At 48.4% G+C, this 13,672-nt stretch overlaps 1 protein-coding gene across 3 annotated transcripts in view; it reads right to left on the bottom strand.

Annotated features, from left to right (window-relative positions):
• Nucleotides 1-13,182, bottom strand: part of EIF4H (eukaryotic translation initiation factor 4H) — a 24,619-nt gene extending 11,437 nt beyond the window's left edge. For 2 of the 3 annotated variants that reach the window (XM_082712638.1, XM_082712639.1), the window contains exon 1: nt 12,321-13,182. In XM_082712638.1, coding sequence (XP_082568764.1) covers nt 12,321-13,167 — 847 coding nt within the window. In that variant the 5' untranslated portion in view covers nt 13,168-13,182. The remainder of the gene's footprint in view (nt 1-12,320) is intronic. The other variant, XM_082712640.1, reaches the window with a different exon arrangement.
• Between the last annotated feature and the right edge of the window lie 490 nt (nt 13,183-13,672).

Below are 13,672 nucleotides of genomic sequence, written 5' to 3'. Positions count from 1 at the left end.
GGCCTGGGAGTGCAGGCTCCCGGCTCTGAGCTCCGGGCCCCTGCGGAGTCTAGATAAACACTGCCGCCTGGGGGTGGCTGAGCTCCTCCGGTGACCGGGACACGGAGAGAAGAAGGTGACCGGGACACGGAGAGAAGAACGCGGTCGGGTAGGAACCCAGCCCTGGCTTTGGGAAGACGAAAGAATCCCATTTCAGGGAGAGCAAGCGCTCATGCGCACCAACACAAGGAGAAGCAGGTTCCTCACTGAGCCACCCAGGTGTCCCAGGCAAGCAGTATTTTAAAGATTTTATGGGGCGCCTGGGTGGCTCAGTGGTTTAGGCCGCTGCCTTCGGCTCAGGTCATGATCTCGGGGTCCCGGGATCGAGTCCCACATCGGGCTCTCTGCTCAGCAGGGAGCCTGCTTCCTCCTCTCTCTCTCTCTCTGCCTGCCTCTCTGCCTACTTGTGATCTCTGTCTGTCAAATCAATAAATAAAATCTTAAAAAAAAATAAAGATTTTATTTATTTACTTGACAGAGATCACAAGCAGGCCGAGAGGGGGGGGCGGACAGGCTCCCTGCTGAGCAGAGAGCCCGATTCAGGGCTCGATCCCAGGACCCTGAGATCATGACCTGAGCCGAAGGCAGAGGCAAGCAGTGTCTGGAAAGCTAGAAATGTGGGAACAGCTAACCCAGCCCATTAACTGCTCCCTTCACCTGAGCCTCACAAAACTGCCACTGGTTTACTATTCGAGGCTTTTCCAAGAATCACTGCAGAGGCCCTAAACGCTACCCTATCTGACGTGGTCAGTTCTACGGGACTTAAGTGTGTTTTAGCTTTTCAGTGAGTAGTTTGCTGAAGACAGGATACGGCAGCCAGTGCAGCGGGACGGGAACAGCCCCCCCCAGCTAGCTTTGTTTACTGGCTCCGACGGTTACAAGTTAGAATAGTGGAATTTGGGGTGTGTGGGTGGCTCAGTGGGTTAAGCCTTCAGTTCAGGTCATGATCTCAGGGTCCTGCTTCCTCCTCTCTCTCTGCCTGCCTCTCTGCCTACTTGGGATCTTTGTCTGTCAAATAAATAAATAAAATCTTAAAAAAAAAAAAGAAAAAAGAAAAGTGGAACTCTACAGTGTGCCAGCAACCTGAGCAACAAGAGTGACAGAGACAAAGCAGAGAGCACATGTGCAGGTCACAAAAGGGTCCAGCCTGGTAGCAGCCCACAGAATAAAAAACCCCCAACACCAGGAAATCCTGAGCTAAAAGTCCTAAGATACCTAAGATCCTCTAACTGAACAAGCTAGGTTACACGAAAACACTTTCTAGAATAGGTTAAAAATAACAGGGAGAGAAGAGTCATGTGAGCTTTAAAGGTGGCGGAAGACCTCTTCCAAATTACCGCGCTGCCTCAGTTTGCTGGTCTGTAACTGACAAATACTTCCAATCTTTATTTTATAAAGTTTTTAAAACTGATCATAAAAACACCTCATAAATCCTGAATGCTTTATAAAAGTTTAATAACAACACTGAAACGTTACAGGGAAGTCTAAACACGCCCAAGGCCACACTGCTCCGGTAGAAACAGATGAACTGTGGCAGCAGGCCACAGCAGCCCCCCACCTCCCCTCTGGTCTGCACTGCAAACCCTGGCCCGATCACACTGCGCCCTCCACTCCCCAACCATCCTCCAGCTCACGGCTGCTTCCGACTACCCGTCAGGCAGGCCACTGCTTTTGAAAACAACATATGCAAGTTTTAAGGTAAATTACATCCTCAGTAACTCAGGGAATCTAACTTTCAACTCCGAGTCTGACCAAAAATCTTTAGAGACAAATCCCTCTTCTTCACTCAAACTGGCTATAAAATCTGGACAACGTCTACGAAGTACAGAGCACAGTAGAGGGCTCACAGCTCAGAGTCCCTGCCCCGAAGGAGCTGATGCTTCCACTGAGGGGGTCCAGGCACCTGGAAAGGAGAAACCACATCCCGAACAAAGGACCGCAGGTCATTCGGAAGACACCCCGGGAGCAGTCGATTCGGCCGCTCCACGTTCCCGAGCACACGGGGAAATACTGAACTCTTCACGAGACACTAAGTGCGGACGGACAGTCCAGGAGGAGGAGAGGAGGAACAGGCCGACCAGGAGAGCCTGGAGGGAGAGGGGACGGGGAGACAGGAGAGCCGAGAGTATCAGAGCCGGGACGAGATCCAGTCAGGAGACACGAGAAGGAAAAGGAAGTGCCCCAGACTGACTGCCCCAGTAAGAAAGACCAGGAAAAAGGGAGGACTCACGCCAAGCTCTTCTCTGGGAGAGGAACCTATAAACATCTCTAGCGGCCTTTACGAGCTACACAGAACTTAAGCCCTGTTGCTGCCACTCTTGAAAACTCAAGACCAGTGCCAAGATACCCAGCACAGAGCATTAACACTCTCTGGTATTTGCAACATCAGGTGTCCTCCTGGGGGTATAGCTCAGGGGTAGAGCATTTGACTGCAGGTGTCCTCCTGTTACGTCTAGGTTAGGGACTGATCAACAGCCCTGCTCTTCCATGCGCCATCCAGAGAACGCTTACTGGGTAGATTACATTGTCCACACGTGGCACCACGCGGGATCTTATATAAAAAAGTCACAAGCCTGTGCGGCTCAGTCGGTTAAGCATCCCGACTCTTGATCTCAGCTCGGGTCTCAATCCCAGGGTCCTGAGTTCCAGACCCTTGCTGGGCTTAAAAAAAAAAAAAAAAAAAAAAAAAAAAATCACAAACACTACAAGTTAAGAACAAAACCCACTCAACATGTGTAAAAAGAATAAAATAGTAATAGTCAAAATGTGCAACTTACTCGGTTTCTAGAAAATAACAAAAAAAGGTTGAACTCTGAAAAGCCAAGGCCTCATTTCACATACACTGATTTATCTTCTCTATCACTAACATCTTACATTAGGAGGATACACTGATTAAAATCACTGAACCCTGATCAAAACTCTTCTAACTAAAGTTGTTTATTCAGATCCTTACTTCTCAAGCCCATCCAAAGCCACATGACATTTTAGCTGTAGCTTAGGTTTTCAAAAACTAGCCCGATGCAGCACAGATGTACAGTACTTTATTTTTATTTTATTAAAAGTACATCTCCCAGGGCACCTGGGTGGCTCAGTGGGTTAAAGCCTCTGCCTTCGGCTCAGGTCATAATCTCAGGGTCCTAGGATAGCGCCCCGAATTGGGCTCTCTGCTCAACAGGGAGCCTGCTTCCCTTCCTCTCTACTTGTGATCTCTCCCAAATAAATAAAATCTTAAAAAAACACAAACATCTCCCTCTGCTAAACGTATGCAATCTCCAAGGCCTCCATTCAGCATTCACGATTAAACCCCTTTAAATTGATACCTGGCATTACTACAGGACAGGCATGAAAGCCTCTGAATGTTTTTGATCAACCCTGGGGGCAGGGGCAGGATCAGTGGTGAACCCTGTTTCAAGGAGCTCTTTTCTACTGTGAACAAGGTTTTCATAAATCAGTCTCATCTAAAAAAAAAAAAAAAAAAAAAAAAAAAAAAAAAAAGCCTTGCAGGGAAATCCAAAGTGGTTCTAAGGCAGGAATTTGGTTTTATCTTCAGAACTATTACAGTCTCTGGTACTTAGCACGGGTGGGAGGCATGAAGACACAGACCTAGCCGCTACTCTCAGGATCACAAATAACTTCTTCCACTAATATGGGTTATTGTATTTGGAAAAAGATCTAAAATGTAAGAGAGTTACATGTATTTAGATGACTTCTTCAATTAGGCACTTAAGTGAGTTTGTTTCTTTCTTCTTCTCCTTTCTTTTTTTTTAAGACTTTATCCATTTATTTGAGAACACAGACAAGAGAATCAACTCCCTGCTCAGGAGTTCTGCGCGAGGCTCCACGCCACCACCCTGAGATCATCACCTGAGCCGAAGGCAGAGGCTCAAGCAAATGAGCCACCGTACTTCAGTGTTTGTCAGAAACATTTCTGGCTGTGACCAAGATGACTAAAGACACGTACACATACGCGCCCGACGGTGAACTAACTGTACAAATAATGAGGAGTTTGCCCAACAGCACGGCTACACTCGTGGGGAACACTCACGGTTCTCTTCCGGTTCATCTGTAAGAAAAGCTTGTCACAGGAAACTAACCTCATCAACTACCACCAGGACAGGACGGGCAGTCTGAAAGCCTTGTAATAAGAGAACCACGAACACAAGGGGGACTTCTGCTTTACATGGTCTTTTAGGAAATTTTCCTACTAGGCAAAAAGGCACTTATCACAATGTAATAAAATCTTGGGCTCCCACACATCAGTGAAAGCAAATAAATGGGTTATTAATTTAGTAACTTGACATGTGCAAAAGCTTATTCAATCCAAGGTTCCAGATTTTTCAGAGGAAATAAAAACTCAAACCTCAAGCTGTTTATTGGTCCTCAGAGAATACCGCCACAAAAAACATCTGTCTTGAAGCTATGATGTAAACTATTTCTATGGATTAGTTTGTACTTTATAAGCCAAGAATTCTTTTTTTCTAAATTTGAATGCTTATCTGAGACCAGACATTCCACATACTATCAGCTCCAATTTGTTCTGAAGAAAACTTCACATTTTCATGTGATGGTCAATTTTATATGATCTACAAGTTTCATTCATTTATTTGGAAGATTTTATCTATCTGACAGAGAGAGACCACGAGAGAGTAAACAGAAGGAGGGGGAGTGGGAAAGGGAGAAGCAGGCTTCCCACCAAGTAGGGAGCCCGACATGGGGCTTGATCCCAAGACCCTCGGACCATGACCCGAGCTGAAGGCAGACACTTAACGACAGAGCCACCGAGACGCCCCACGTTTCAATTATTTAGAGAAGTATAAAGTGCCACAGACAGACCACCAGTTAAAAGGTAGAATTCAAAGGCATACAAAACTACCAGTTCTTCTCTTCTCTACTTACTATCTGAAAAACCACGAATACAACACTGTATGTTATACTTCAAAAAAAAAAAAAAAAATTAGAAACGTCATATCAAGTTACTTGCACTAAAACATATGTATTAAGATGAATACTTAGTATGTACTGTTTTCTGCTAATAGCATTATTAGTATTTCTAATAGTATTAGTATTTCTGCTAATAACAAATTTAACTTCTAGCTTCCTTACACATGGGAAGCTGCTAGAATCAAATGCTTTGGGGCACCTGGGTGGCTCAGGTCATCATCTCAGGGTCCTGGGATCAAGCCCCACATCCGGCTCTCTGCTTGGCGGGGAGCCTGCTTCTTCCTCTCTCTCTCTCTGCCTACCCATGGTCTCTGTTCAATAAATAAAATATTTATAAAAAAAGAATCAAATGCTTTGAAAGGGTCCCGAAAAAAGGTACACACACACAGCCCTACTTCATAGGAACCTATCAGGAGATTTTAGTGGGCCCTGCAACCAAACGGTATGTGCAAACTTTTGCTTCTGATTCAAACAAATCGGTTTGTACACCAAAATGTATCAGCTAATTAAGAGAAATCAAAACATTTACTGGGAAGTTTTTGGATGTGAAAATATTGTGGTCACATTTTAATAAAAAGATTATTATCTGAGAGAGAGAGAGAGATCACGAGTAGGCAGAGAGAGGGAGAAGCAGGCTCCCCGCTGAGCAGAGAGCCCTATGCGGGGCTCGATCCCAGGATGCTGAGATCATGACCTGAGCAGAAGGTAGAGAGGCTCAACCCACTGAGCCACCCAGGCGCCCCAGTGGTCACATTTTCTAGAGTCTGTACTTTGAAGCTCATCCTGTAGTACTTGCAGTTGAAATGAAATGTGATGTCTAAGATGTGCCTGAAAACAATCCAGAAGCGCGTGGCAGGAAGGAGGCACGCGGAAGTACAGATGAGATACAAGTGGTCACTCTACAAAGCGGGTCCAGGCACACAAAGTGTGTCATCACACTGGACTCTACTTTTGTGCTTTAAATGCTCTGTAATCAGATTTCTGCAGATTCAAAAAGGCCAACTCTATGAAATAATTTTTTTTTAAAGATTTTATTTATTTATTTGACAGAGAGAGAGAGAGCACAAGGAGGGGGAAAGGCTGAGGGAGAAGGAGAAGCAGGCTCCCCGCAGAGCAGAGGAAGCCCCATGTGGGACTCGATCCCAGGACTCTGGGACCATGACCTGAGCCAAAGGCAGTGGCTTAACCAGCTGAGCCACCCAGGTGCCCCAATTTTTTTTTTTTTTAAGATTTTATTGTTTATTTAACAGAGAGAGATCACAAGCAGGCAGGGAGGCAGGCAGAGAGAGGAGGAAGCAGGCTCTCCACAGAGCAGAGAGCCCGATGTAGGGCTCGATCCCAGGACCCGGACATCATGACCTGAGCTGAAGGCAGCGGCTTAACCCACTGAGCCACCCATGTGCCCTCTATGAAAAAGTTCTTGAGGCAACTATGCAAAACTGAGTATGAACTGGGCAACAGAAACGCTGGTGGTTATAAAGAGACCCCTGGGCAGCTTGAAATGTGTGTGCAGGTTTAAAAGTACTCTAAGGCAGAATGACAGGATGCTGTGACTGGCTTGAAAGTACTCTGTCCCCTCCCCACAATGGGGGAAGACAGATGAAAAGAGAACAGCCAAAAAGGTTTATAAAGTTAAATGAATGGAAATGAATGAAGAGGTGCTTAATGGGTTTCTGTTCGGGGATGGTGAGAATAAAGGTCTGGGAACAGTGGTGGCAATGACACAGCATGGGGAGTGTCACTGTAGGCATTAGGGTCGGCAAACTGTACACTTGGAAATGGTCATGGGCGGCTGGGTGGCTCAGTCGGCTGGGTTTCCAACTCCTGATTTCCAATCGGGGCACGGTATCTGGTCGTGAGACAGCCTCACACCGGGCTCCGGAGCTCTGGGTTCCGCACCACCACCCCCTCCCTCCCTTTGCTTGTGTTCTCTCTAAAATGAATGAATTAAAAAAAAAAAAAAAAAGAAAGGAAGGAAGGAAAAGAAATGCAATGGTTATGTCCAGGAAAACACTTGTTCAAGTGAATTACAAGCTGAACTAGCTCTTCCTTTTGTGGACACCATTTTTACCTGAAGACCTAAACAATGGTTATTCAGACTTTGATATCAGGCTGACATTTTCTTTTCTCTAAAAGATTTATTTGACAGAGAGTGAGAGCGCACAAGCAGGGGGAGCAGCAGAGGGAGAGGGACAAGCAGACTCCCCACTGAGCTTGGAGGTCGATGTTAGGCTCAATCCCAGGACCTAGAGACCATGACCAGGTACCCAAGCCACCGAGACAGACACTGTCTTGAAAAGGAAGTGAATCTGTCACTTCAAAGAAAATAGTATCTGTTACCAATGATAAAATGCAGACTGGGCTTTTAGGCAAAAAAATAAAGTTTTAGAAAATTTGTAGGGGCGCCTGGGTGGCTCAGTGGGTTAAAGCCTCTGTCTTCGGCTCAGGTCATGATCCCAGGGGTCATGGGCCCCGCATTGGGCTCTCTGCTCGGCGGGGAGCCTGCTTCCTCCTCTCTGCCTGCCTCTCGGCCTACTTGTGATCTCTGCCTGTCAAATAAATAAATAAATAAATAAATCTTTAAAAAAAGAAAAGAAAAAAGAAAACTTGTATCCATCAGCATAAGCTTGACAACCTCACAATACCTGAAATTTCTGATAAAATCAATGGTGATATTAATAAACATAATTTTTGATGCTCTATAATGAAACGTGCCAACAGCTGGAAGATCGGCGTCACCCAGTAACAACCAACCCATCACGCTGCAAATCACGCACTTGTGAAGAATCCCCCTGAACTATGCCCTGTGGGCCCTATCCCGAAATACAAGGTTTAACCAGAGATGCCATGTCTTCAACGGGGTCCCAGCAAGAACGTTTCAGAGGGGCGTCTGGGTGGCTCAGGCGTTAAGTGTCTGCCTTCTGCTCAGGTCAGGGTCCCAGCTCCTGGGATCGAGCCCCATTCGGGAGCCTGCTTCTCTCTCTCCAGCTCCCCCATGGTTGTGTTCCCTCTCTCTCTCTCTCTCTGTCATAAATAGGTAAAATTAAAAAAAAAAATGTGGAAAACTTCAAAGAACCAAGGACATTCAATTAAAAAAGCCAACTTAGGTCTTACAGTTGTTAAGTTCTATCAAAATCAAGCAATCACTTACGTGGTGGCCCGAGTATGCAGGTCGAACCAGCTGTACAAACGGACTGCAGAGGCACGACATGCTCTCCCACCCACCCCTCTCTTCTAGTTCTAGGAGAAGCTGGAGACGGGAAGGGGGGGTGGGTGTCTAAACTTGGGACTGCTACCCCTCCCCCACCAATGTTTTAACATGGTCCAAGCTTCTGGGAAGGCTACTTGCTGGAACTTGCATCATAGCCTCCCAGAACACTAAAGGTTAATTTCAAAACAGAAATATACTAAGAAAGTTTTTAGGAATCTCAGAAGCACTTACACTAAATATTCCAAGTATAAATTGTGTAAGAAACCAATTAACATACAAGAACGAATTACTCAGCTAGCATTCATTTATAATACAGTACGCTCCTCCTAAGATGCTTTATACCTATGTACTGAATAGATTTTGCTTACTTGGCTTTAGGAATGCAGCCAGGAAAGTAAAAATTCACTCATTAATTCAACAGAAATTTTCCCATTCTTACTGATGCAAGGGAAGTATTTTAAGAACTAAAAAAATTATAGATTTTTAGTAAAAATCATAATTTATAAAAAATTATAAATCAAGAGCTAAGATTTAATAAGCATACCGGACACCATGCTGCATGCTTGAGACATCTCACTGAGTATTCCTGATACCCTCAGAGAGTTTCTATCTTACATGTGGGGAAATGAGGCTCAGAGAGGTAAAGGAACTGGTTCCCTGTCTCACAGCTAGTCTGTGGTTCGAGGCTCAGCTGACACCTGACCTTTGTCCCTCTCTGCCTGATTCTAATCCAAATCTAGGCCTTTCCCCCAAACTGTGTCAGAGGCTCTTGGTAAAGCCAAGTACTTCATAGAAGATAATGATTTAGAATCAAGCACTGAGAGATTAGGGAGTGGGGAGGGGGAGGAGGAGGACAGGAACCCCAAGCTACTTGTCATTCGGTAGGCAAACAGGATTTTAAAAATAAGCTTTTAAATACTTTCATGAATTCTACCATGATCGATGCAAATAGTTAGTTTTTATAGACTGCTTTCTTCCCCCTTTTAGTCTTAAGATATGCTTAGAAATTTAGACGGAGATGCCAAGCTTAAGTCTAAGACGACTCAAAAGCTAGAATTCCAATCCCCCTCCCCCCCAACCTGGAACTTGATGAAGAATACTTAAAACGTGTAGTTTTACCACTTTTCAGAAGGTACCATTTTCAGCAATTTCAATTCTTGCTACCTCCAAGTTCCACTGATTCTCAGAACTGATGGTTTTAGATGGGAGCACTCAAAAGCGTGTTGTAGTCAGCAATGTAAACACTAGTACTCTACTTTACCACCAATGGCAAATGAGGAATTAAAACCCAAGAAAGAAAATTTAGCAAACTGCCGAACAAAATACACTCCAGATCTAGTACAGTTAACTACATTAATTTGGAATTCTGATTGGACTTGTTTTTCGGCCGTCAATGCAGTCCCCAGGTCTCTCTCGGGCTGCCAGGGACATGCCACTGTAAGTGGAGAAAATTAAGCAGTAGCTTAACCCTGCTTCCTGACAACAGCACTGATTACTACATACGACTACAAAACAAACTTACAGGGAATGTATAATTATTAAAACCAAGTTTTTTGTTATGACCATGTACTTCAAACCTGCGATTCCTTTAGTCTGTGACCCAAGTGGCTTAGAGTTGAGACCCCTTACTCAGCTAAAGTGTTTCAGACTAGAGGGAAGGTGTCTTGGTATCAAAGTACCAAACACGGCGATGCAAAAGACTGGCTTTCCAGAAGCGACAACCTTCTAAAATGCCTAAGCATAAGCAGAGAGCACTGAGACATCTGTGGATGTGACACATAACGCACATAACGGTAGAAATGATCACTGGAAGGTTATCAACTAGCCTACCATCTTGCTAAATTTCAGAGAAACCAGTAACTTAGTAACTCCAGATATAACGCAATTAAAATTAACATTGACACTGGAAAAGGAAGCTTCGGCCCAGGCCACACAGCGGCATGTTTGATTGTCTGCGAAGTTTCTGGACCTGCTCCAGACACTGTTTACATCAACACACAAATTCACCAATAGGTTTTTAGAACAACTTTTAGAAATCTGAGTGGTATTTCCCGTGTAGTTTTTACATGGATTTGAAGTCAAGCGGAAAGCTCCAACAAGGTCAGATGTGAAGAGCTTTAACAGTAAAGTGACTTTTTATCAGAAAGTTTAGGACATGCAGGGGTGCCTGGGTGGCTCAGTGGGTGAAGCCTCTGCCTTGGTTCAGGTCCTGATCCCAGGATCCTGTTCAGGTCATGATCCCAGGATCCTGTGAGGCCTGCATCCGGCTCTCTGCTCAGCAGGGAGCCTGCTTCCCCTTCTCTCTCTGCCTACTTGTGATCTCTGTATGTCAAATAAATAAATAAAATCTTAAAAAAAAAAAAAAAAGTAAGTTTAGGACATACAGAGGGCCTAGCTATTTTCCCACTGGAGCACATCTGGACACAGGGCTAACATCTTTTACTTGTCTTCTGATGTTTCTAACAAAGAGCAAAGCAAGAGAATTTCGACCACTTGATATCGTTTCAAGGCAACCCAACTGTCAAAATGTGACTGACATCCACTGAAAGTCTGCCTCAAACACCTGAAGTCATCAGAACAGCTGGCAAGTCTGTCAAAAGGCAGAGTAAGGGGAAAAAAGAAAAGAAAAGAAAACAAACAAACAAACAAATAAACAAAAAAACCCACCCAAACTCCAAAACCCAGATTCAAAATTAATATGACTAACTTATTATAGTCCCAAACCCAACTAAAACTCCTCGGATCTGCCTTCAATCAAACCAAACCCCTCTGTTTAAGAGTTTTCCTGGGCACTTCCAAATGTTTCTTGGAACTGGAAAACAAACAAACAAAAAAATCCCAGTTATTAAATTTCAAGATGACTTAGCTGCAAATTTCACGTCTGGAAACATAACCCAAAGGCAAGTACTTTTACAGGTCGTCCGACATCTATTTCTTTTTTTTTTTTTTATTAGCAAATAAAATATTCTTTGAAAAGAACAGGTGGCTCCACCTTCCCGGACTCCCATGTTCCAGTGTCATTAATACCGGGTACACTCCGGCACCCCAACAGCCTTTGTCTGAGCCAGTCCCAAACCAAGGTTTTAAAAGATCACTCTTCACCGAACAAAGATACTTTTCGGATTGAAAACCCAGGAGACCGGACACCTCAGTAGGTACTATTGTGGGGTTATCCTGGGAAAGGAATCCTTTCTGTCAAAGTACACAATGGCCGAGTGTGTCCTTCACCAACAGGAAGATGCTTATTAAGAGCCCATCTCCTGAATTCTGGAGAAGGGAACTTGCATTTAAAAAAAAAAAAAAAAGAAAGAAAGAAAGAAAGAAAAAATCGCGCAAAACCCAGCGTGGAAACGAGGGATCTCCATTATATAGGGTCTGGATGCGACCGAAGTCAGAACGAGGCTTAACTGCGATTCCTTCCCCAGGTCAGAGAAGGAGAAACCGGGGAGGAATGGAAGGTTTTCCGCCGGGAAGCACGGAGCACCTGTCACGAAGGCGCCCTGACCCAAGACACAGCAGAAGAGGAAATCCGACTGTGCTTTCCTTTGCTCGGGGCCCCCCGTCTCCCGGCGCCAATCGGGCCATTCCCGGCGTCGCGCGTCAGGGAAGGGAGGCACCCCTCGCCCTCCCGACCTTACCCCGTCCGCTGGCCTCCCAGCGAAGCGGGCCCGGGCGCCGGCAGGGCAGACCGACCGCCGGAGGCCGCGACCGGAGCGGGCCCGGCGCCGGCCCCCACCCCGCGCTGCAGCAGAGCCCCGCGCGGGCCCGGCCGTCCTGGGGGATGGGGACGGCAGCGGGAGCCCGTCCTCCCGGGCGCTCGGGGCCACCGCGGCCTGGCCCTGCGGCCGAGGCAGGGCCGAGGCGACCCGGCGGCCGCGGCGGGACACACGGGGACGACCTGCGCCGCGAGCAGGACGCGGGGGAGCCTAACCGCCGCCGCCCCCTCCCGGAGCGCGCCATTTCCAGGCCCCGGGCCCGCCGGCGCCTCTCCCAGGCCTCCGCGGGCCCCGCCGGGCCGCCCCCCCCGCCCGCCCGCCGCCCCCGGGGAGCGCGGGAAGGCCGCCGCCCCGGGGTCCCCGACTCCGCCCGCCCCCCGCGCCCGGCCGGGGCCCGCGCACGCCCGCCTCACCCTCTGCCGCCGCCGAAGCTGCTGTAGGCCCGATCGTCGTAGGTGTCGAAGTCCGCCATTTGCCGTCTCCGCTCCGAGAGGAACCAGGGTGAGCGAGGAAGGACCCCGCAATATAACTCCCCCCGCCCCGCCGCCGGGGCTGTCCGCCGCGCCGCCTGATCGCAAATCGCACGCACGCACGCGCGCGCGCGCGCACGTACGCCGCGCCGCGCCCGGCCTGGGCCGACGGGCCGCTGCTGGCCCGGCGCGCTCTGCGGCCCACGTGGTGCGGCGGCGCGGCCGCGGGGCGCCTGGCCCCGCGCCCCCGCCCATTGTGTGCTGGCCCCGGGGCTTCACCCGCAGACGCCCGCCGCCCCCGCCCCGCCCCGCCCGTGCGCGCCGGCCGGGCTGTCCCGCGGGAAGCTCGGGTGGCCGGCTCGGCGCGCTCCCACGGCCCCTCGGGCGGCCGGCCCGGGACCCTGCGCCCGGCGCGCTGCGCTGCCGGCTGCCCCTCAGCGTTCCGTACTCCGGACCGGACAGGCCCCCGGAGGCCTGCTCCGCTTGGCCCCGCTCCCGACGCCCTCTTTTGGGCAGAGGGTCGCCCGCCTACACCCGAGTAAGGGCCGCCTCCTCCAGGGACCCCCCTCCCTCCCCGCGCCCCCGCCCCCAAGCTGGGCACTTGCTGAGAATGCACGGGGACGGACGGCCCCGGAGAGGCGAGGATCCGAGCGTGCCAGGCGGTGGGGGTGCAGCTCGGGATCCCGCGTCCCGGGGGGTCCCCCGGCCGTCTCAGGGCGGGTGGCGGGCGGCGGAGAGCAGAGCGGAGGTCGAGCCGGCGCCTCGCGCATCCCGATCTTGCAATGGTCATCGCGCCTGGAAAGAATTCAACATGGACTTGAATTTCATCTAGCCCTAGCGGAGAGCGGAGATGCCACGAGAATTAATGACACCGGCGCTTCCCCGGGCTTCTCGGTGATACATTGTATCTAGACGCGATTTAAAAGAACCTCGGGATTGTTGCACTATACGCTCGGTGCTTTTCTACTTAGGCAGTTTTTGCTGCTTTCTCCCGGTGCTGGGATGGACAGAACGGCTATGAAGTCTTTTATTTTTTTATTTTTTATTTTTTTTTTGCTTTCATCTCTTTTTATCTCCAAGTGATAAAACCACTTGACTGTGCGGTAGATCCAGAGGTCCTTGGGCTCTGTCTCTTGCTAGGTGCGTGACTTTGAACAAGTTACTTAACCTCTTTACTGTCTCAATTTTGTCATCTGTTCAAGGGGAGGGTATCGCCTACTTCCTAAGCGTTGTGTTGGGAAAATTCCTGGTGCACCATAATTTGTATGGAGCACACATCCATGTGCCTGGCCTCC

This window comes from Mustela nivalis (assembly GCF_964662115.1).
Source record: "Mustela nivalis genome assembly, chromosome: 19".
Taxonomy (NCBI): domain Eukaryota; kingdom Metazoa; phylum Chordata; class Mammalia; order Carnivora; family Mustelidae; genus Mustela; species Mustela nivalis.
The sequence above is the reverse complement of the archived record's forward strand: the minus strand, read 5'-3'. Positions and strand labels throughout refer to the sequence as shown.